We start from the raw sequence: 22,935 nt of genomic DNA, 5'->3' as shown, positions 1-22,935 counted from the left end.
TTTCTAAGCTGTAGGAATTTAATACAACTGAGGGGTTTTATTTGTTGTTGCTGTTTCTGTCTTTTCACCATTTAACTACAACCTCAGTTTTCAGAAAACCAAGCGAGTAAGGTGTTTGCATAGACGATGGTCCTCCGTCCAGCGCCCAGCTTTCAGCTTGCCCATATAGACTTGCTGTGCACTTCTATTAGCAAAGCCAGGCAGGTAATAATAGCATATCAAAAGCCTATTCGATGAAGCACTGGCTCCTTCTCAAGTAGAGTACCACTACAGCATGAATGACTCAATCATCTACTCGAGAGCTATTACTTGCAGCGATGAAGCAATGTTAATTGGATAATGGCCTGCTGCCAGCTAATATTGGCATGACCTACAATACCTCTGGCTGACAGCCGTGTCTCTCTCTCTATCACACCTTTTTTTGTAATCTGGATGGGAAGTGGAAACCATTAAAAAAGCCTCATAAGTGCCATTTAACTTCTTATAATGAATTAAAAGCTTAATTAAGTGCCTTGTTAAAGGAAGGAAGACCAGTTTTCATGATTAAATAAAACAAAACAACAGTTAGGGGTACAGAGTGAATGACTAACTTTACAGCTTTAAACTCAGTTCTTGGAAAATATTAATTTTGGGCAGCATTTAACAGCGGCTGCTAGAGGAAAACTGCACAATTGCTGAAAAATACCCTGGGTGAAAAGCAGGCGAGGTTCTAGTTGTTTACCAAAAACTGCAAATGAAGAGAAAAGCGTAGAAGTTAAGAGCTAACGGGGTCCTTTTTTATTAGCTGTACGCAGCTGACACACTCCATTCCTCTAACTCTGCTCTGAGGGCTGACAGTTCACTCACCACAGCCACATTCTGAGCCCTTGTTATTACGTGGCTGTTTTTCCAAGCGCTTATCTACACACTAAAATACGTTCCTTTAACAAAAGGTGTAGTATGAAATCAAATTACCGAGGCTAGCACAAAAGGGTTTATGGAAACTCTTCAATCAGTGCAGAATTAGCTCCATACTGACTTAGTTTAACTTGATTAGAGAAAGGTTTGAACTGAGGCACATTAAGTCACGCTTGAACTGACCTGAAAAGTCTAACACAAATTTCTGCAGCAGTTTAAAACCCTGTAAGGTCAACTAGTCCCAATTCTGTGTGTGCACAATGTCTCCTACTGAAATGACTGGTGTATGATAAAGACTGCTCTCACCTGTAATTGGATATGAACAAGAAATAATGTAAAAAACTTAAGTTCACTGTTTAGCTAGACAACAGTTAACAACGTCTGGATGCCAGATTAACAAAAAGACCCCAACATGCTATGAAGTAAAAAAAAGTCTACAATTTAGACTTCAGAGGCAGATTTACTGCTTTGAATAATCAAAAATATGTTCTTTTGTTTTGATGTTAAGCTCCCTCACACCAACATTACATGAGTGTAAAAGCTTTATATATAAAGCTTTATCCAGCTCCAACATCAAAACTTTGAGAAATAATAATGATAATGCCCATTCTCCACAATTGCATACTTTAACAGTTTTCAAACCACGCCAGAATTTAAAATGCAATGCTTGTATGGTTGACTTCTTAAAAATAGCTTTGCTAATTTACGAGTGATCGTCACGTTTGGAAAAGTTTTGAACCGTGAAGACTATATTTAAAAATTATTTTCAATCTATATGCCAACATAAATTGTCTATAAGCCTGGAAAAAAGTACTGGCTCAGGACATTAACTTCGAACTTTTGTTTGAAATTTTTCCACTGGAGGAATAACCCCCTACATGACAGATTAAGACAGTTTTCACAGATACCTTTAGAAGTAACTCATGGGCTGCCAGAGCTCTGCAGACCATGGACTAAAAACAATAGCCTTGGGAAAAGCCATTAGCCCGTGAACTGCAAAAGACCCTGCTAACTTCTTTTAATGCAATATAACTAAGATGGTTTTTCCCCCTGCTCCATCAGCTCTTAAAAACCAGGAGTGTTTCAGTTCCTTTTATAGGGAGCTCCAACACTGTTCTTTTTTGGAGGCACTTCCCGTATCTACACACAGGCACTTACCAAAGCGCTCAGCACTCTGAAGCAGAGCAACGCCAGAAACCAAGACGTGGTCCTTAACCAAGGAATAACTGAGAAATAACAAAGTGCATCAGGCAGCTCTCTACCCCAAGTGACTAGCATTTGTGAGGAAATTATTTAACTGACCACTTCACGTATATCTATTCAAATAAAGTAGCCACTGAGCAAATTAAATTCGATGCAGTTAACAGCAATTAATTTGCACATGGAAAATATCTGTACAAGTAAGCACTGGTAACTCTAGATGTCTTGTTTAATAGGCTAAGACAGTTCTTCTCCAGGATGAGAAAGTTAAAGCCCTGGTGCTCTGCAACTAAGAGAAGCACGTGGCAAAACAACAGTGGTGGTCAATTGACAATTTCAGAATACTGGGAAAAACCTCAAGAACTAGATGCACTACTTCTGCAAATCCATGGACTTCACTTGAGCTGTAACAGCAGCCAGAGTAACCCTAAGTCATGAAAACTTTTTGATCTTTCATTAAGATATATTCTAAAATGTAGAAGTGAATACTTCATTTATCCAAAGGGCATTCACTTAAATAGAAATCATTTATGGTTGGACTGGAGGAATTTTTTTAATGTAGTATCTCATATAAAACACATAGACAAACCTTTGTGTTTTAAATCTTTAGTGTCATATGAACAAAGGACTGGGTCACCAAGTGCAGACACATCCTGATCCCCCCACCACCCTGCTTCTCCCACTGGCCTGTGGCTCAGCACCTCACCGCTGCTGTGATTAGAATTCTGCTGATTTCCAATCTACTTTTACTAAAAGCCAGTTGAAACCAATCAATGCTTGTGTCAACATTGTCTTTTTAAAGAGAAACTCCTCCTCTCAGCCATTTCATCTCCTCTGCCTACACAGAGCTGTAGCATGTCGCAGTTGTCACACCAGCAGTATGAACCTGCCACAGTCTTGTCTTCTCCTGCTTTAGGCCAGGCTCCTTCTTCTGAACATCTCAGTCACTCTTGTATATACTTAATTGAATTTCAATTATTTTTCTTTAACAGGACCTGAATCATACATGGAGGTCTCACCAAGGCTTTGTAGAAGAGTGCCAATACTCTCGTGCCTCTTTGTACCTGTGCACCCCAGGCATGTTTTGTCACCTCTCTGCACCCACCCTTGCTTTGTGGTGTGAAAGCTGTGTGACACTCACTGAGACTCGATTCTTCCACTGGAAATTATTAGTGGACACTGCAGAATCATAGTGCGCATCCTAGCACATCCTCTGTGATATCTCTAAACTCCTATGCAAAATGTCTGGGTTGAAATTTCTTCATGAGTAATATTCAGTGTCAAGACTCATGAAGTCACACCTGGTGACCTACTTCTTCTAATGCTCTCCAACTTGTGCCGTGATAACATCATGATGCTGCTGAAGTCTCTGGAGAGCTAAACCAGAGGGGAAAAAATGGTGTGTGACACTTCGGGATCTGTCATCATTTAAAAACACACTGTGCTTCTTCATGGGTGTTAAGCAAATGATGGTGAAAACCCCTCTGTATGCCAGAGTACCTTCCCACTGAGCGACTGCTGTCCTGTGCCCTGGGTACATTGCCCCCCTTCTTGTACTGCCCATCCCAGCCAGAGATGTCGGGTAGGCAGTGCCGAGGCGGCAAGTGACGGCAGCCCTGGCCAGCAGGCACACATCTCCCCTCTGTGGGCAGCAAAGCCACCGGCATGCCCTACGGTAGCTGTGCTGTCACAGCTGTATGGCTGTGAGGAAACTACAGTGGGGGTGGAAGCCAGCCAATGAGATTTTGTGGTAAAATAAAGTAAACTTTCCAGTGAGGTATGTATTTTCTACGTCCCTTGGCTTCCTGCTGTGGGAGCCATGCTGCATGTGAAAAACCCTGCTTTTTGACAGATTGTGTTCATGGTTTCTCGGTGGAAAACACATGTCCCGAAGCAGTTAAATCCCAAACTCATTGTGAGGGGAGGCGAGAGGAAGCAAGGCTGAATGAGGTACAGGAGAGGGGAAAGAGGAGGACGAGGACATGAGCTGCCAGAGCGGGGTGGACAGCAATGAGACTCCCAACAATGTGACAGCTCAAATGATTTTTCAACAATAACCTGCCACCTAGCAGCCACATCACCCCTTTCAAATTTCCTGTCTGGTACAGCAGAAGAGTATCAGGGTCCTGACAATGCCCTGAACGAAGCTACGGTAATTAAGCATTTGGGTACAACTCCCTTGGCGGCAGTGACAAAGCTGAGCTGAAGCATCTTAGAGCTTTGCCACCGTAACCGTTAGGAGTTACTGCTGGTGAGGAAGGCTGGTGTGAACATGTCCATCCTTCAGCAATTTGCAACCTACCCAAACACAAAAACCACATCCAGAGCCGTGCCAGGGCAGGCACTGAAACCCGCGCCACGCTCCCCTTTGCCACCTTAGCGGACCGCAGAGGTCTTCCTCACCGCGTAGGATGGAGGGGGCTCATGTTTATGGCGGGGGCACGGTGACATACTGTACCTCTTCCGGCAGGCTGACCACCAGGTCATTTTCCGTCTGCCCTACCAACGCCTGCAAGAAGTACTCGCTGCAGGCAGCCAGCACAGCCCGGTGGGCGCGGAACTCCTTCCCCTCCACGATCAGCGTCACGTCACAGAGAATGTCCTGCTTCCGCTGGTCATTTAAGCAGAGGAGAATATTGGTACAGTGCACCGTTGACTCATACACATACATGGGGGAGTCAGTCTTCTCATCCACAGACATGCCGTTCACACCCTGCAGGGGAGAAGGAAGAAAACACAAACAAGGTGGTGAGGAGCAACACAGCCACCAGGTGAACATGGTGTGGTGCGATGCTGCCAGATTTCTGGATACCCTGGGACCACAGCCAAGCAGCCCGTTAATTCTTAAATCTGAGCAAGTTGCTTGGGAAAGGTATGGGGAAGGGCGTTCATTGCCACTGGCTTTCACTCCACCGCACTTCGATTACCTAACTGGCCCTTGATTTCCCCCCTCAAAACCAAAGCAGACTTTAGATAGACCGCAAAGTGCTTTCCTTCAATCACCTACTATGCATCTACAATTTTCGATTTAGTAGAGGCAGTAACATGGTAACATGGGAAATTTTAGGAGATTTTAGCAAAAAAAGCAAGAGCGACTGTTGGGTCTTCTAATAGTGAAAAAAGGGCTTTGTGCTTGCTTCTGTTGTTTTCAGATTAAGGGAAAAAACCCTCAAAACCCCAGCCTATTCTCCAGCTGACAGGCTGTAAACAGCTGCGTGTTTATACTGAAGACCTCGGCTCAAGTGAAAGGCAAGGTGGAACTGTACCCGATGAAGACAAGCCACTAACTATAGTGACTTCATTTCTCAATCAGTATTAGAGCCATTTTAAGCCTTATGGGGGAGAGAAAGGTGTTTAGTGGCTTCAGAAGAAATCTGTTTCCAGGTATGCCTAAAGCAACATGCCTTCACCAGCAGTTTAATGCCATTTACAGAAAAGAGCCGTTTCTGAATTCCAGACCCACAGACCCAAGAAAACCCCTCAACCCATGTGGAGGTCCAACCCCAGGCGGCAGGGCAGCATTTGGGTGCTGGGGCTGCTCCTGCCTGCAGATAAGTCTCCCCTTCCTGACAGCAGAGCAGAGGTTGGAACGATGCAAGACACTTGTTACAACTGTCTGAGCTAGGAAGTTCTCTGCCTGATGTTCTGCAATTTCTGGCACACGTAGAACTGGCAATGCCTCTGAACATGGGGACTTGTGATTGTGATGGTGGTGGCAATCAGCTTCCCCCGACACCCAACACCACATGAACCCCCTTTGTACTTGATCACGTTGAAGTAATTCTTTTACCCCAAATTTTCCACCCAGCACTAGACTGAATTCCCTTTACATTATTTTCTCAATTCAATTTCTCTGAGTAGAAAAGTGTAAAAGCCTGTGCTGTGTCTGAACACACTATGTACCCCAAACCAAACCAAACATGCTTGTTTTAGGGCTTACATGGGAAAAAGGATTATTTGTATGTACTATTCTATCTGCTGCTGAAAGGAAAGTCATGCAAATGCACAAAGTTCAGGTATTTTAAGGAATTATTTTTCCTTATTGCAAACAACTGCCTTCTGAGAGGCAAGATTCAGAGGCATACAGGGCTAAAGGCAACAGATGGCGGTATTTTGGTATAATACCGCTGCACTGTAAATATCTGACCACTGTAGCAAGTAGAAGCAAAATTCCTCCTACTTTTTAACATGGATCTTTGCAGCATTTTCCTGTGTTAGTACAACATGCAGGTACACGAGGAGACAGACATAACATGACTTCAAACGATTTCTCTTGCCATGAGTTCAAATCAGGGTACCATTTTCCTACAGTGTCATTTGAAAGATACTAATAATCTAGACAAGAATGGACTTAAGAGGACCCACTTGTTACTTGCAACTTTACTAGACATCTCAACAATCACTCCATTTTCCCACCTTTATAGGAGTATTTTTAAGCCAGTGGCTATGATGACTCTACAAAATAGGTATTTTTGCCAACATTACAGAACTATAATATTACTGGAAGTCTTAATGGGATGCTTATGGCTTCTATTTTACTGGTATTTTCAGTATTTACTGCTGACTCATGCTACACTTCTGAGTACCCAGCTGAAATGCCTACATGAACAGAAAAAAAACAACCAACCAACCCAGATTAGTCCTTCACTGACTTTATATCTAGAGAGAAGATACATAGCTGCTTATTGATCTGCATATAGGTAGGGGAGGGAGATACTTTGGGGTTTTTTATGCTACCAGTTAGATTTCTTAACCAGAAGATTTCTTCTTTTTTTTCTCCTAAATTGAGACTAATGAGAAGAATTGACAGCAATCATTTTATTAGCACTCCGGTAAGGTAAAAGAGAAAATGATACTTAGCTCATCCCACTCATAGCTTTCTGTGTAACCGAACTCTGATGCTAACGATAGCGTTATAATGATGTTCTAAGTGGTCACTGTTGCGTGCTATGAAATGCAAGAGTTTACTAGAACAATCTAGTGGGAAAACCTGAGAGTTGCAAATGACAATGCAAAGGGGAAAGAGTTAATTTTTTTTTCTTTTTTTTCCAGGCATGTTTTATGCCTGTAATGTGTCAGATGATGAAAATATGTACAAGAAACCTGAAACCTCGCAGGTAATGAACAGAACATCAATTATATTTTCAGTGCCTTTTTTAAAAAAAACCAAAAACCACTGTTTGCCTGAAATTGCAATCCTTTTTTACAGTAATAGTGCAATTTGTGTGAATCAAACCCTGAATTACTTGGTTACTAATTAGTAATTTCCCACTTTTTAAGTACAGCTCTCATCAAGTGTATTTTTTTAAAAAAATTTGTTGCATGCCCTATGAAGTGCTGAAAATACCACGGTGTATTTCCCCGCTGGCGAGCAAGCCTACTTTCTATGCTAGGAAGCCTGACCAACGCAGTACTGAGATGCTGGCGCTGTAAATCACACCATCCGCTCCAGCGGATCCCTAGCTACGCTCCCGGGATGGACCTCCACTCAGCGGCTTATATTGCCGTGCTTTCCCAAGGCTACTGTTGTGACTGCAGGGGGTTCCCAAAAGCAGAGCCATGCCGTGCCCCTTCCCACAGCTGCTGAGAGCCCGCGTGGATGCCCTGGCCAGCAGCTGCAATCTCAGCCTGACACAGACTTCCCCTGCTGTGCCCCTGGCCGCTCCAGGAAGCACCCCAAGCCCTGCATTGCGCACAGGGAAGCCGGGGCTGGGCTACAACTCAGGACCACCTATTTATCAGCTTCTAATGTTTCAACACAAGTGATTTACGGTCTTCCCTTTTCCATGATCTGCCATTGACTGAATGACCTCCAGGCACGAGGTGCTTCCTCTCCAAGAGGGCTTTATCCTGCAGGACAGGAGCAAGATGGTGAAACCTTACACTGGGAAGTATATTGTTCATTTTCAGGGGGAAAGGGTTTAGAGTGCAAAGTGAAAAGGTCGCTGCAGGGCTTTGGCATGTAGTAGCAAGAAAATTAGCAGAATTCAAATTTTTTTTACCCCCTCTCCTCAGAAGAGAAAAGCAGGGATCGGGTACTAACTCTGAACTCTGAGGCAAGCCGGGCTGGAAGTCTTTTATACAGTGTTAATTCAAACCGCATAATTTTTTGCTGAATTCAGTATTATGCTGAGTTTGCAGAACCTTCTTCATGGAAATCATTGCTACACACTTGGTATTTCTTCAAACCGAAGAGAGAATGTCTTAGCAAGCCTTTCTCCAGCTCAAAAGAACATGCTGTGCATTTGTTTGCATATAGGTCACCATACTGCCAGAAAAAGCCTCTTTGAAACAAAAGTTTCCAGAAACTGGCACAAACTATTGTGGGCAAGGAAAGCACCATTGAAACCTCACCAAAAAAAGTTGCTGGTAAAGGCCAGCAACTGCAGTGAAGCGAACTGGAACGTTGCTTACACGGTCCTTCCGCAGCGGCGGGTGGGAGATCCCACCGAGCCCTTCTGCATGGGCAGCATGGAGGAGGCACGTGTAACCTCAGGAGACCAAAAAAGTTGCTCATGGAACATCTGAATTACTTCAGTTTGCAGCATGTTGTCTCGACTGGCTGGTGCTCACCCAAAACTCTCCAGGAACTCATAAACGCACTGCCTGAGCTGCCACCAAAAATACATTACCTATCATGAAAAAAACAGCTCCTGCCTCACAAGACTAACGGGAAGGCAACGTGGTGTCTGTTTTTAAAGGGAAGCATTAGGGGAGAGAAAATCTTAACAAGACAGACCAGAAAGTCCTGCATCAGAACTGGGTTAATTACGTGAAAAGGTAAATCTCGATCGCAGCAGAGCTACAGAGCACTTAACCAGGCAAATTGTCATCGTGACAAAGCAGCATGGCTTCTGCAAGGGGAAGTCATGTCTCTGATGGGCTCTGTTAGAATTCCTGAAGTGTGTCAAATTAGCAGCGAGGAACACTGGTACGTGTAATTAGTGTTGACTTTCAGAAATCCTTTGACAAAACCTTTACAAAAGGCTGCTAGAGAAGCTCAGCTGTCATAAGGTGAGAAGTTGCATCAGACTGGAAATCACTTAGGCTAAACTGTATTCAACAGAGAAGGGATGCAGGGGCAATTTTCAGCAGGTTAACAGTGAAATTCCTCCAGAAACAAAACAGCAGCAGTACTGGCTCACATCTGCCTACGGGCACGCCATGCAACACGCCTGAGCTCCTCTGATCTCTGAACCTTAAGCAGGGGTGAGCACACTTAGTACTTGGATGGGAGAGAGTCTGTCTGGGGATACCAGGGTCCTAACAGCAGCCTGCCACTCCTGCACTGAGGTCATCGAGAAGATGGAGCCAGACACTGGGAGTAATTTGAAACAACAGAGCTTTAGACTGGACATAAGGAAAAACTGAGGAACAGGTTGCTTGGAGAGGTTGTGTCATCTCCATCCTTGGAGGTTTTCAAGACCAGACTGGATATAGCGCTAAGCAACCCACTCTGATCTCAGAGCTGACCTGCTTTGAGCAGGAGGTTGTGCTAGGAACCTCCTCAGGTCCTTTTCAACATGAATTATCTGATGATCCTACATTAATTAGTGACCTAGAAGTCCAGAGACCATGACAGGGAGACTGAAATTGATAAAATTAGTTCAAATGTCCAAGGTAATAGGGATTGTTAGGAATTTAAAAAAGACTTAATACAAAAAAGAATTAGACACTAACAAGGTGACACACTAAATCCAGGGCACTCTGTTATACACAAGTGGCAATTAGAAGAAAAACAAAAATTATGGAATGGTTGAGGTTGGAGAGGAACTCTAGGTATCACCTAGTCCAGCCTCCCTGCTCAAAGCAGGGTGACCTAGAGAAGGCTGCTCAGGACTATGTGCAGTAGGGTTTTGAGTCTCTTCAAAGGTGGAGACCCCAGACCATCTCTGGACAACCTGTTGTAGTGTTTTACCACCATCACAGTAAAACAGGGACTCATTGACCTGGATTCTCAATTCCAATGTGGAGTCTCTCATGAAGATGACAGACTGAAGACAGACAGACTGTCATCACCTATTTTAGAGAGAGAGAAATATTTTAATAAGGAGATATATGTTCTAGTTACTTCTGGTGTAGTACACTGTTGTGTAGTGTCTGCATCTGATTACTGATGTCGAAACAGGGACAAAAGAAATCCTCAGCAGAACAATGAAAAAGATTATTGGCAAGGTAAGAGAAAAAGCCCTCCTCAAAAAGTATGATCAATTAAATAAACACTACACAAATAATACAAAATAAAAAGGTCAAAGCAGCACTGCTGTTTATTGTTTCTAGTGTTGCAAATAGGAGGGCACACCCACATTAAAGCAGCAAGACAAACGCAGAATTTGTAGAAAGAAGAGCTGTGATTCCTGACCATAGAAATGAACTGAAATTGTACCCTGTACTCATAGGAAGATGCTTGTTTTGTTTTTCCTGAGATTTCACGGTTACTGCAATAAACCATATGTACGACTGACCACTGCTGCATGTTACTGGGCAAAGAACTCACCGGATTTGTAAAAGGATTAGTCACTCCCACAAAAACATCCAGGGCCACATTACTCAGGTTACAAGTTTACACGGGATAAATATTCACATGCTCTAGCACACTGGCCAAAACCAAACTGCCTGGGCAGAGGAACGTGCCTGTATTATCTGTCTTTCCTGACCTACTAACCACTGTCTCAGAAACAAATTATTTGATGGATGTCAACACAGATGAAAACCCAAATCTATCACCTCCACACATGCCTCCTAGACCTCTCGCCTCCTCTGCCCCAACTGCAGGAGACAGTGATGGGCATGCTGCTGCCCCGCACTCCTCTCTCTCAAACAGGTACTGAAGTTGCATGGGACCATGCTGTTGAGGGCAAGCAGTAGAAAACATCTGTCTAAAGACTACGTGTGGTGGGTGTCACTGACAGCAGGGGCTCCCCCTCCCACTGGCTCCAGAGGAGCACTGGGTTTAGAACATGAGAAGCCATCAGATGTTAAGCTCAACTTATAAAAGGTGCACAGACTGCAGCAGAAGTGTCTTTGTAGCCTCTCCGTGGCAAAACACCAGTGAGGAAGGGGATAGGGGGAAAAGGGGGCTTAAAGGCATCATCTCATCCCATGAAACAAAGGCTCACTTGTATCCCAGGAGGTGTAAGCAGGACATCAGATCTACAACAGCACACAGAGGACTCCCAACAACCTCACAGTAAAGGCCTGAAAAGGTTTATCGGTATCTCCTCATTATGTCTGTAATGCTACATTTTAGTATGGAAGCCAACAGATAACATTGTGTGATTTCTCATTTAGGAATTGCACTACCTGACCTGGTGTAAAATGAACCGCAAGTTCATAAGCTGGAGCTTGCATTATATCCTGCTGTACAAGGTGACTCCCGGCTTTCTCGTGATTGTGTTAAGAGAGGATCAATACTGAACTGGGGTTATTTTTAGTTCCAGTTCACATTCTTCCAATCAGCTCCACTAAGAGTAAAAAAAAGACACTTAGGAATAACTTGAAGTGGTCAGGTTAAACACAGCCAAGACTCTTTGTTCACAGGTAGCTGGAGAGTCTGCACTGCAGATTTGCATGTAAATGTCTGACAGTATTTCTGTTCAATAGGATGCAGACAGTGTGAAAAAATGCTCTTTTGTTCTGAGGTTTTCTATTATTTTTTTTTCCCTAACAATTTAGCAAAAGGTACTAGGAAAAAAATGGGGAGAATGATGATAAAATAATGAAAAAGCTGAGAGGAACTTTTGGCAGCAAAAGCACATCAGACTTGACAAGTTTTTACGGATAAACACGCACTGTTTTTAAGTGGCAAGTGGGAGGAAAATAATTTTCCAGGCTTCCTTCCCCATCTCCTAATATTTTTTCTATGAAAAGACTCGTTCTGTGTAATCAACACTTTGTTTTAAAGAAATTTATCAATAACTGACACTTCAGAGCTCCTCAAATGACCATCCTTGTAATTGGTTATTACGATCTCTCAATTATAGCTATAACAACAAAGGATATGATTATATTGTCACTGCTTTCCTTTAAAAAGAAACTATTGAAAGGCCTAATGATTAATTCACCATTTTTGAGAGCTCACTGTAATGACAGAAGACTATATACAAAGGTCTCTTCAGTGAGCCCATTATTCAATTAATAAATGCTGAATACTGAACATAGTCATATGAAACTCCCAAGAATTGTGTGATTTTTTAACCAATTAATTATCAATTACAACATCATAAAACACCAGCACAAAAATAGAAATAACGAAATTTAATTATACATTATTCTTCTTAGTTGCTGCAAATACTATACAAGACTGATTTTGATTAATAATTCATACAGCAATAAAGTATCAGGAAAGATAATTATACTGTGCCACAATTCTCACACTGATTTCTGTAATTACAGATTACAACAGTGTTAGCAATTTAAAAAGGTTAGGGAGCAGTAGTAATTTGCTATGTCATCCTCAGCAATATTAATGTCTTCTTCTCTGAGCACCCCAGATAATTGAAAATAGACTAGCAGGCCGCCAGGCTACACGGGCTTGCCTCCTGCCAAAAATACTGTGGGTGCCAGGGCCATTAGCAAGAACGTCTTCAGAAATGAGCTTTTCACATTGTTTAAGTAACTTCTGCTGTAAAGCAGAAGATACATGGATAAGTGGAAAAGACATTGCAGAGCATTCTTGGCTGGCAGCTATAGACATGTGCTGCTGCTGATAGCGATGGCTGGTGCTTCTCACCCTACTGCCTCAAAGCAAGACCTTCATTTGACCATGGGTGGGAAGGGGGATAGCTAAGAGAAACCCAAGAGCGGATTTAACCACGGGCCCTCTAGAGAGGCAGGTCTGGTTGGGCGTGCAGCAGGACCCTGCAGACATTTGGTAACATCTCCTAAAGGCAAGAATTCACATTGCTGAGGAGGCCGCATGGCTCCAACACGTCAAGCGTTCACAGCCCAGGGAGCACCCTCTGAATTGCTAAAGAGCTGCACACAGTTCAAGGGCCACAAACTGGTCTTCGATGAGCTACACCATGGGCAGTGAGCAGAAGCATTAGTGCCTGGGCTGGTTGCAGAGCTGGGCCATGAGCCCTGTTTCTGCATGGCAAGCTTCACGTACTTTTGAAGTGGAGATGAGAATACTGGAAATTCATTCCTTAGCTTAAAGTGACGGGAACAGGGATGTGTCCTCCAGACCGTGGAATGGCTGCTTTTGCACACCCATACGTCGTCACAGCACAGAGGCTTTGATGTAGGAAGTAAGTCCCATTGCAAAAGTCACTTACTGGTTTTGTTATACTGGACCTAGACCCTACTGCACAACTGGATAGAGACTAGGGGAAAAAAAAAAGGGGGACTCTGGTCCTGCAGACCTTTAGACAGAACTGCTTAATGTAAGTTTTCTCTGTAGCATTTTGGTTACTTACAATGATTTCGGTATTGGCAGATTGCACACACGAACAGAAATGTACCACAGCTTCATTTTTGCGATGGATCTTCTTTTTTGTTTGTTTGTTGTTTTTTTTTTTAAATTAATGTCAAGATGCCCATAGTCTCCATGATGAATGTTTATTTAAACCCCAGGTGTCTACTCTAAAGAAATTGCGCTTCAGGTTGTTCAGAGATTGGTGCCATAAGGAGGCAGGGATTCCCAGTGGAGGTTGCTTTGAAGAGTCCAAATAGATTTATGTTCCACATACAGATAAAACCTATTTCTTACACTTCAGAAGGTTGTGTTGTTATTGTTTTTTGAGAGAGGAACCCAGCTGAACAAGGTAATGATAGCTCGCAGTCTTTAGGGACTTCAGTTAACATGCAAATAATGCTTAAACACACTACATGCATTGATGTATACATTCTATACAGGCCTACTAGGCAAAGTACGCCTCTTTTTATGACTCAGGAAAAATTACATAATTATACTACTAATTGTCCTACACTCAGTAAGTCAGGCTTAGTTTAACATGCATTTTCAACGTCCTTTAAATATAAATGATGATGCCTTCAGGAGAGGGGCATAGTAGATGAGGTGGGGGAATACATAGACCAGGTAGGAAAACAGAAAGAACAAGAGAAGAACTGTCCTCTATCCTTATTTCTCAGAAGCCACTCCACTGACATTACATGTACATGGAAAGTGAGAAACACAGAACTCTACCCTGATAAAGTCTCTTCGCATGGCTTTCACATTGCTCTTTACAGTAGCTGGCTATGGTGAAGGGGACCAGAACCAAGTCTGCTGCTCAAAATAGCTTATTCAAAGCAGAATGGGGAATGCCCAACACCGAAACAGTGCCAGGAAACCACCAAGCAAAACAAACAACATACTATGTTTTTCTGAAGTGGTCAATGGCTTCAGGACCTTGGGGAAAAGACACAGCCTTTTGGTTTATTCTTGGGTAAGCTGGACTGCCAGATTAAAGAATCAGAGAGGGACAAATGAACTAGTGATTTGTTTTTATCTTGCTCTCCAGCTTGGTGAGTTCTCTGAAAAGGTTTGATGTCTCCACACAAACAGAGGCTGGAAATTCTGGCAAGGGCCCACCAGATTTAGGTCCTGCCTTCCTTGCTTTAAATGAGTATTTTGGGGCTTTGGTTGATGAGCGATACAGTGATATGGCTCTCCTCCTTCTCCTAAACCTTTAAATAATTTACGTGTACCTCTATAAGCATATGTGCACGTGTGTGTATGTATGTATAATTTGCACTACAATGCCATCTGAAATGATGAAATTGCTGAAGCATAAACTGTGGGTCAAGTATCCAGGTCACCTGCCAGTATAACAATACTTTGGGATAGTAAAGAATGTGTCCCTCTATTTGAAATCTCTTTTGCTACTATGACTATGAGAACAAAGGCCAGGCTGATACTGACCCAATAGTACCAGCGTTTGGAAGCTACAAATAATGAACAATGGCACTGTTCTGCTCCTTTTAACAGTCTTCTAATGTAAAAGACTATGCCAACAAGTTATTTCCCTTATGTTCTATTCTCAAGGAAGCCCAGCCTTTAAAAACTCCACTAGAGTTCAGTGCTGAAGCTCTGTACTTGAAATTTTTGGTTGCTATCAAATGAGCATTGTTTTTGATCTTTTTTCCAGAGGAAAACAGAAAAGTTCTCTCTCAAAATTACATCTCCTGGTTAATTTTCTCTTCACTTCTCAGGCTGTACTAATTACTGCTTTTCCAGCCTATCTGCAGAACTGGTGGAAGAAGTTCTGTCTGCATGGGAAGGTATGGCCAAAACCACTGCTAACATCTTCGACTGCTCAAATTGTAGAGGTTGCAAAAACTGACAAAAGCTCATCTTCTCCTGTCACACTAAACAGTTGTTATGGAAAAAATCTGCTCTTCTTTTTTTTTTCCTAAAATGCAAGCTCTTCATCTTTGCTGCAAGTTAGCAGGTGTTCAGAATATCCTTCATGTTTCCTTGGGACACAAACTGGCATGTCCTTTGGAACATGTCTGTTGTGATTAATGTGTGAAGAGCAGGAATGCATGCAGTAGGGCACTGGGTTAAATTTGGGACAGAATTTCGTACAGGATAACTTCGCACCTTCTGCTCTTGGGAAAGAATACAGGTGTTGCCTTCTCCTTGGAGACTGGGCTGCTATCTGCTTGTGCAGCTTTTTCCACAACCAAACAGATACCAACAATAATGTTCTCCTTTGCCAACATATGTACAGAAGGAAAGATGTTTCCTTACGGTTAAATCATAGATTTTTACTAATCTTAAAATAAATAAATAAATAAATAAATACATAAATACATAAATTCTAGTGACTATTGCATTAGGATCCACAGATTTACAGGTCTGAATCTTAGAAGGCTTACCTACACATGCAAAAACCAATTTTCACATGTTTTTCTAACCATCGAATGATCAGAAGGTCACTGAAATGACTAGAAACTCAGAGCAAGTGCCAAGGGGATACCTGGATTATGCCAAGGTATTCTGACAGTGGTTTTGATCCTGCAAGGATCTGAGAATTGCCATTTTGTTATCGGAAGGTTTAAGCAAGAGTTGCAGGCCTTCCCACCATCCTCAGAGTCTGGCACATGCCTAGATTCCTATTTAAAGTCCCTTTATCCATAGACCAGCCCTTATTCTGGAACTAAAGTGTCCTTCCTGCTGTAAACAATAAATCATCCCACGGAGAAAGGTGCACGGAAAGCAATCACTTCTGCTGCCAACACCTACCAGGCTACAGCCAAGGTAGGGAGAGGATGTGAGTCAAATGGGCATTTTGACTAAGTGCAACTGCAGCCTGAAGGAACCCAGAGAGAAAGAAAAGATTTGATGCATTTGGGTCTTGGTTCTGAGGGTAAGTACAGCCAACGTAGCATCTGCACCTACAGTTTTAGAGGACTGCAAAGACAGCAGAAGGCAAAGACAAGCTTTCCTTCTCCTGTAAGATCCGGAGGAGCTTATGAAAGCTTCTTTGCCGTGGTGAAGAACGAGGGATTAAACCTGCAAAGGCTGCTATAAGAAGAACTTGGATTTTATCTCTGTTTGAGGATACTTATATTATTTGTTGAGCTTTTCATGCAGCTTTTTGAAGTTTGTTTGGTTTCTTTGCCTGCACAGAACTACGATGTACTCAACACACTTAAAGCTGCAAAAGCCAAATCAAATCAAATAGGAGATTAACACACAAACCCCAAAACTAAGCCATGCTTTATCCCAGGGAAACAGAGTGGCTTGATTATTTCTGTTTGAATTAGCGCACTCTCGTCATGGGAGTTTTAATCTCAGGGCATTCCTTATATGGTTCACAAACCCAAAAGGCAGAAAGGACCACCTAATCTGGCCTCCTAAAGGCAATATCAACAGTTGCCTTTATCACGCAGACTTGCAGTCTTGACAGAGCAAAGAAAACCAGCAGTTTGTTTGACAAGCTCTCTCTTCAACTGTTACTGGAATTATCTATACCTTTAGCCTCCAAGTTCTCTCTTGACAGATCCTGAAATAGCTGTTCCGCTATTTTACCCCGGACTGACGTCAAGCTAAACCACCCTTCAGTTCCTCGGGACATCCCTTTTATCTTTTTGAAATATCGGAAATACAGTTGGCAGCTCTCCAATTTTCTGGAATTTCCCCTGTTTCCCAAGATTTATTATAAATGAACAGAGCTTTTCAGCTACCTCCTTTAAGATTCCTGGATGTAAAAGTTACTAGGATGTGAAAATGTTTAATTTCAACCACTGCTGCCTGTCTCAGATCCTCCTTTGCTATAAGCAGCAAACTTTCTCTTCTTTCCACATCATCGCACAGGATGGACACATCCTCTTCCACCATTTCAAATACAAAAACCATCTAGGGAAGATTCCTGCCTTTTCTATTTTCCCTTTTTTGATATTCAATTAATTAATGTTTTACCACGACTTCTATTTCTTCATTTAACCAGAATGGCTTCTCATTAGAGTAACGTTTTTTGTTATTGATGGGAGTGTAAAATCATAATTTTGAGCAGCTGGCAGAATATTCTTCAACAATTCCCAGTGCGTTCAACGCTTTTTACTTTAAATGTAATGTTATGCCAACACAACAGGTTCTAACTTTGGAAAACATCTTTTTCAGTTCTGAGTACATTGCATGCATAAATTTATAATCTCCTGGCAGGTGGTGTACTCTGCTTGCACAAGGTCACTGTACGGGATTTGAGGGCCCGTGATTCACATTATTTAAGACTGTCCACAAATAATAGCGTTTGACAAACTGCTTCCCTTCTAGCTTAATTTTCTCATGCAACAAGTTGTAAACCTTTATTTTCCAGTCTCTTTTTGAGAGAATCACTCCACTGAAACTCTTTCGGATTCCTGCTCATGTGCCACTCTCTTCAATGCCTCTCTCTTAAAGCTAAGAACCTGGCTAATAAAAAGTCAAACAATGTGATTCTTGTACAACCCTAATGGTTTAGACTTACATATACTGAAAGCACCATAAGGCTGGTTTATGCAGTTGGGTATTCACTGACGTCACTCTCTCCCTCTATTGTTAGTTTACAGCCCCCATTTGCTCATTTGTCTTCAAGGGGACTTGGTAGAGGTGCTATTGGGAGAGAAAGAGGCCACCAAAACCAGACACTCCCCACAGTCTCTGCAGACCATAGCTTGGAGACCCACAAAATCCCAAGCCGTTCTCCACCCTCAGCAGTGTGGTTAAGTGCAACCTGCTGCTACCTTCTGCCTTCTCTCTTCTCTCACAAGGGGACGGACACTCCAGAACACCTGACTGTACCATACCTGAAGGTAACACAAAACAAATCAGTGAGGGCCTTGTCCCCATGGTGGCAACCACCATTGCCACACAACTTTCAGGACCATGGCAGGTTTGGCAAGGGCTGTGTTTCAGGCAGCTGTGATGTATGAAAGCTTTGCCTGGCTGATGAAGCGTACTGCATACCTACAGTCTGGACAATCTTTAAGAGATAACGATATTTGATGTACAAGCAAATGCTTTTCTTCTGAGAAGAAAAAAGTCTGTGTGCTTTTTCTGATGTGAACTGAGAAGCTATATTCTCCATAGATCTTGGAGACATGCAATTAAAGACTGTCAAATTTGCATGCACACAGGATCCAATTGAAGGCTGAGCAGGCGATGTTATAACATTTCTCGCTTGACTTGACAACCTTATATTCTTTTAACAGCTTCTGTGCATAATTTCCTTACCTTAAACAAACTAAAGCTGCCATTGTGTAACCTGACCCTCGAGCCCACGTGGGTCAGGACGAGGGCGGGAGCCATGAGATTTCTGCTTCCCAAGCGGCGCTGGCTGACCATCACTGGTCTGCAAAATCACAACCGAGCAGTCCACAACGCCGCACCAAATACGGGTGGAGCGAGCAGAGCACAGCTCTGCAGGTCCCCCTCGTTTGTCAGAAACCAGATTTCTAAGGCAGCATTAAGCAGAAGCCATCAGCTGCCCTGGACTTTCTTTTCCAAAGTTTCTGGCTGGTCAGATGGATTTCCATGGGAATAGCAACAGCAACGGCTGCACCCGTGGCCCCAAATCCACACTCCAGCTGAGATCTCATGTCTTTGCTCCACAGCATGGGGGCACCAGAGCTTTAGAAGAGCTCAAAAAAATGTTGAACATCAGAAAATCAACACATGATTTCAAGCTTTGTTTCCTTTTTACTTCCCCCTCAGCTGAAACACTTTGGCAGTGGTTTTCCAACTACAGGCTGAGAAAACATCACAGCAGGAAAACTGTGACCCTGTACACCTGAAGTCTGGCAAACCTACTGTGTGGTGCAAAATAAGGCTTTGTAGAGGGAAATGACAAGATACAAGGCAGACAGTCCTGTTTGTGGTGTACACGTAGAGTAAGAAGCACTGGGAGGTCTACATGCAACAGGACTTAGCTGGCACATTCCAGCACTTATTTGGCAAGGTGCTGAGTGCCTTTAATCCATGCCCTTTAATGAGATTTGAGATCCCCTGCAACAAGCAGGATCAAGCCATAAAAGCATGAAGACAAGGAGATTAAACTACAGATTAATAATTATACAGTATAAACAATCTGGGATAAAATAAAACTCTTTTGCTCCATTGGAGACTGACATGTTTATGTATAAAGCAGGGAATCTATAAAGCTCATTGATTAGTATTTCAAACAAAACTAACCTAAAAGCATTACTAATTATTAACTAAAATATGTAATACAAATAGCGTGCTGGGAAACAATCAATACTTCCCAGCGCCTGCAACCACTACAGCAATTTTTGTGCTAAAAAGAGGACCAGCCTAGATGGCAAACTCTAGTGTTTGCTAGGGAGTTTGTCTCTCCATATACATGTAAAAGAGAACAGTCCGCAATGTAAAAACAAGCATACTTTTTTCTTACTTCTTCCCCCTCAACTTCTGCCTATCCTAACTGTATCTAACCTATATCACTTGCTGCAATAAAAAATAATGAAAAAAAAATCACTCCACAAATCTTCTAACTATATCAATGTACTGTGTTTCTTGGACTGTCAGAAGAATGCAAATATTGTTATGCAGGACCAAATCCAGTCTAGACAAACTTGACCACCTAGTGACATAGCTTCATGGAGGGAAGAGACAATTTTCCACTATCAGACTGAATGAAGATTTTGCCATTAACATAATTCAAGTCTTGTAGAAATAGGCTCAGTTAATTTTTATTTACTGGAAGTCAAGATCAGGTAAGTGTATCTACAGATTCATGCCATTACTTCAAGAATTTAAGTCCTAGTAAGATGCAGTTTGGTTATATGCCCAAAGGAATGTTAAAATGCTTTAAAAAATACTTGTTGCTTGATGAAATACAGGACAGTCACTACTGTGTTATGAATGACGTGATGCTTTTCCATTACAGCATACTATGCTCCAATATAGTGTCTTAAAAACAGACATGTATGTGCATGTGCACAGAGTTATGTATGTGTATAAATGTATGTGTATATATATATAAGTGCACACATATGCACAATGTTGAATTAGCATCTCTTAGAAAATATGTATTATTGTCATTGCATGTTTCTGGATAGCCCATGTTACCTGGCATGACCTTTCCAAACATCAAAAAACGACATGATCTCTATTAAAAGGATCCTTGGGCCAGTCCTATCAATAGAGCTACCCAGACTTATATCAAGGAGGAAACACTCCTTTAACTCTGCCCAAATTAGGTGGCTCAGTATTCTTCGTAGCCATTATACCATGCATACAAACGCACACAAGCATACTTCTCCACTGCATGTGGCAATAATTTTTCCAAAAGGAGCATAATCAAGAGGAGAAATTAAAATCCTGAAAAGGATGTTTGTGCAAATGTTTTTAGTAGTAATACAGGAGGAAAGGGATGTGTGATAAAAGCTCTGAAATGGGACTAATCCGGAGGCAATGGTGAAAAGTTGAAGGGATGGGGAAGAGCCAGGAGCAACATCCACAAGGATGCTAAAAATCATGTTACTATGGATGAGTGGAAGGGTTCAAGATAAAAGAAGGAAAAGGACCAGGCTTAACTCTGAGAGAAAGGAGGCTGAAGAGGCTGGGGGCTTATGGATCAAGAGTTACACAGAAGGAAAGGTGGAGGAGAGATGGCTGGAGAAGTTTCAAGGGAGAAGGGTCTGTAGTAAGCGGGCAGGAGCCCAGTCCTGGCCCCGCTGCCTCCAGGCAGGCGGAGGAGCAGAAGTGAGAACAGGGGAACGAACCGTGGGAAAGAGCGGCTATCTTCCAGTGTTTTCAGTGAGCAAAAAGAAACTGAAGAAGCTGGAGATAAAGCCATTGCCTATTACAGCGAGTATGTAAAGATGCTGGGGGGGAGCAGAAGTGGGCAGGCGGCAGAGAGAGGTTGCGAACAGAGAGGGGAACGACTGCCAAGGAGCTTGAAAGAGCAGTGGGAATGGAGGCAACGCTGAGAAAAAAGCTTCCTGGAAATTGTCCGTTCCCCCACTGGGAGGTGGGATGATGCTTTTTCAATGGGAGGCGAGGGGAGGGAAAGTCGCAGGCACTCAGAGAAGCAAACAGGGAGAAGTGTCAGAGTAGAGAAGAGATGAGAGGGGAGGAGTAATCGCTGGTGAGAAGCTGGAGAGTAGGTGAGGACACGGTGCCAAGAGATGATAATCCAGCTGATTAGAGAATTAGGTACAAGAGATGTCAAGTGAGAGGCAGAGAGCAGAAGAGGCTACGGAGGTGGCAAGAAGAGCCTGAGCTTAAAATAAAACTGTCAAGCAGTCCGAATGCACCAGCCGTATGCTTCCCCTCTGCCTGCCCCCTTTCTCCATCTCACCGCCAGAGACTGACTACCTTATGGCAGGGAGCAAACAAAAATCCAGCCACCCTCAGGCTGATCCTGGAGGAGCAACAGAATAGGAAAGAGGAGAAATAAAAGCTGGTGGACAATAGCTGCCTGTGGATAAAAAGGAGGCTTTTAGCACAGCTGTGCAGCTATATTTGATTTACGTGGGCTTCTTCATGCAAAACAGAGGCACAGCAGTGCAAATGGCTTTCTAAAGAAAGCATCGTGGACAGAAACTCTTGCACATTAGAAAGAGAGAAAGGAAACACTGATGTCCTGGGCTACACCGGGATACACATGGAGCTGGGGATCCTGGCTCAGGCAGCCAGCACAAAGGCAATTGCATCGTCCCATCCCCATGGAAGGCAGCGCTATGCCTGACGGCGTGAGGACTGATGTACACAAAGCCCTAAGTGCTTTCTTAGGCGGCTTACTATTTTGAGTTTGAGCTTGACATCCCCTTGTAACGAAAAGGCTTGTCTTCTCAGGAAAATGACTACCAAATACTGTAAAAATCCTGTTCTTTGTCATAAAGAAGTCCACTTCCAAATTAAGGAAAAAAACACAGTAGCCCTGATCGCACACTACACATTTTTGTAAATGTTCTTTTCTAGTAGCGAGTAATTAATTTTGTGTTAGAGCCTGAAAAGTCCCTACTAGTTTTTGAACTTGCAGACAGCTGGAAAATGCCTACTTAGGCTAGTGTGCACATCTTTGTGTAATTCCTACTTGCTAATTACTCTTCCAGAAGCTGCCAACAGCTATTCTAACATTTTGCTAACTAGGGAGGGATATCACATTGCATTATCATATATCATGCGAATTAACAACAGAATGCTGGTGAAGCAATGGGATAAAAATCAGGTAGTTGAGGAAGAAATTAAAGCTAATCGATTTGCACAAAAAAAGAAATCTGTGGTATGTAAACAGCGTTTCAGAAACAAAGGACATGGCTGGGGAACAAAAACCAAAAGTGAAACCAGCATTTGCAGAACTTGTCAGAGTAGATTCCTTCTCTTGGTGACAGATGAGATGAGACTGAAGCCCAGGACCCCTTGCAAATGAGACTTGCTAGTAC

The 22,935-nt window shown here is 42.7% G+C and overlaps 1 protein-coding gene across 2 annotated transcripts in view; it reads right to left on the bottom strand.

Moving 5' to 3' along the window:
• The window catches only part of BACH2 (BTB domain and CNC homolog 2), a 193,329-nt gene that overhangs the window by 47,538 nt on the left and 122,856 nt on the right, over positions 1-22,935 (bottom strand). For both annotated transcript variants that reach the window (XM_052781506.1, XM_052781505.1), the window contains exon 5: positions 4,556-4,810. In XM_052781506.1, the coding sequence (XP_052637466.1) occupies positions 4,556-4,798 (243 nt within the window). In that variant the 5' untranslated portion in view covers positions 4,799-4,810. The remainder of the gene's footprint in view (positions 1-4,555; positions 4,811-22,935) is intronic.

Source organism: Harpia harpyja, chromosome 3 (assembly GCF_026419915.1).
Source record: "Harpia harpyja isolate bHarHar1 chromosome 3, bHarHar1 primary haplotype, whole genome shotgun sequence".
Classification (NCBI taxonomy): Eukaryota; Metazoa; Chordata; class Aves; order Accipitriformes; family Accipitridae; genus Harpia; species Harpia harpyja.
This window is presented reverse-complemented; position numbering and strand designations above follow the sequence as displayed.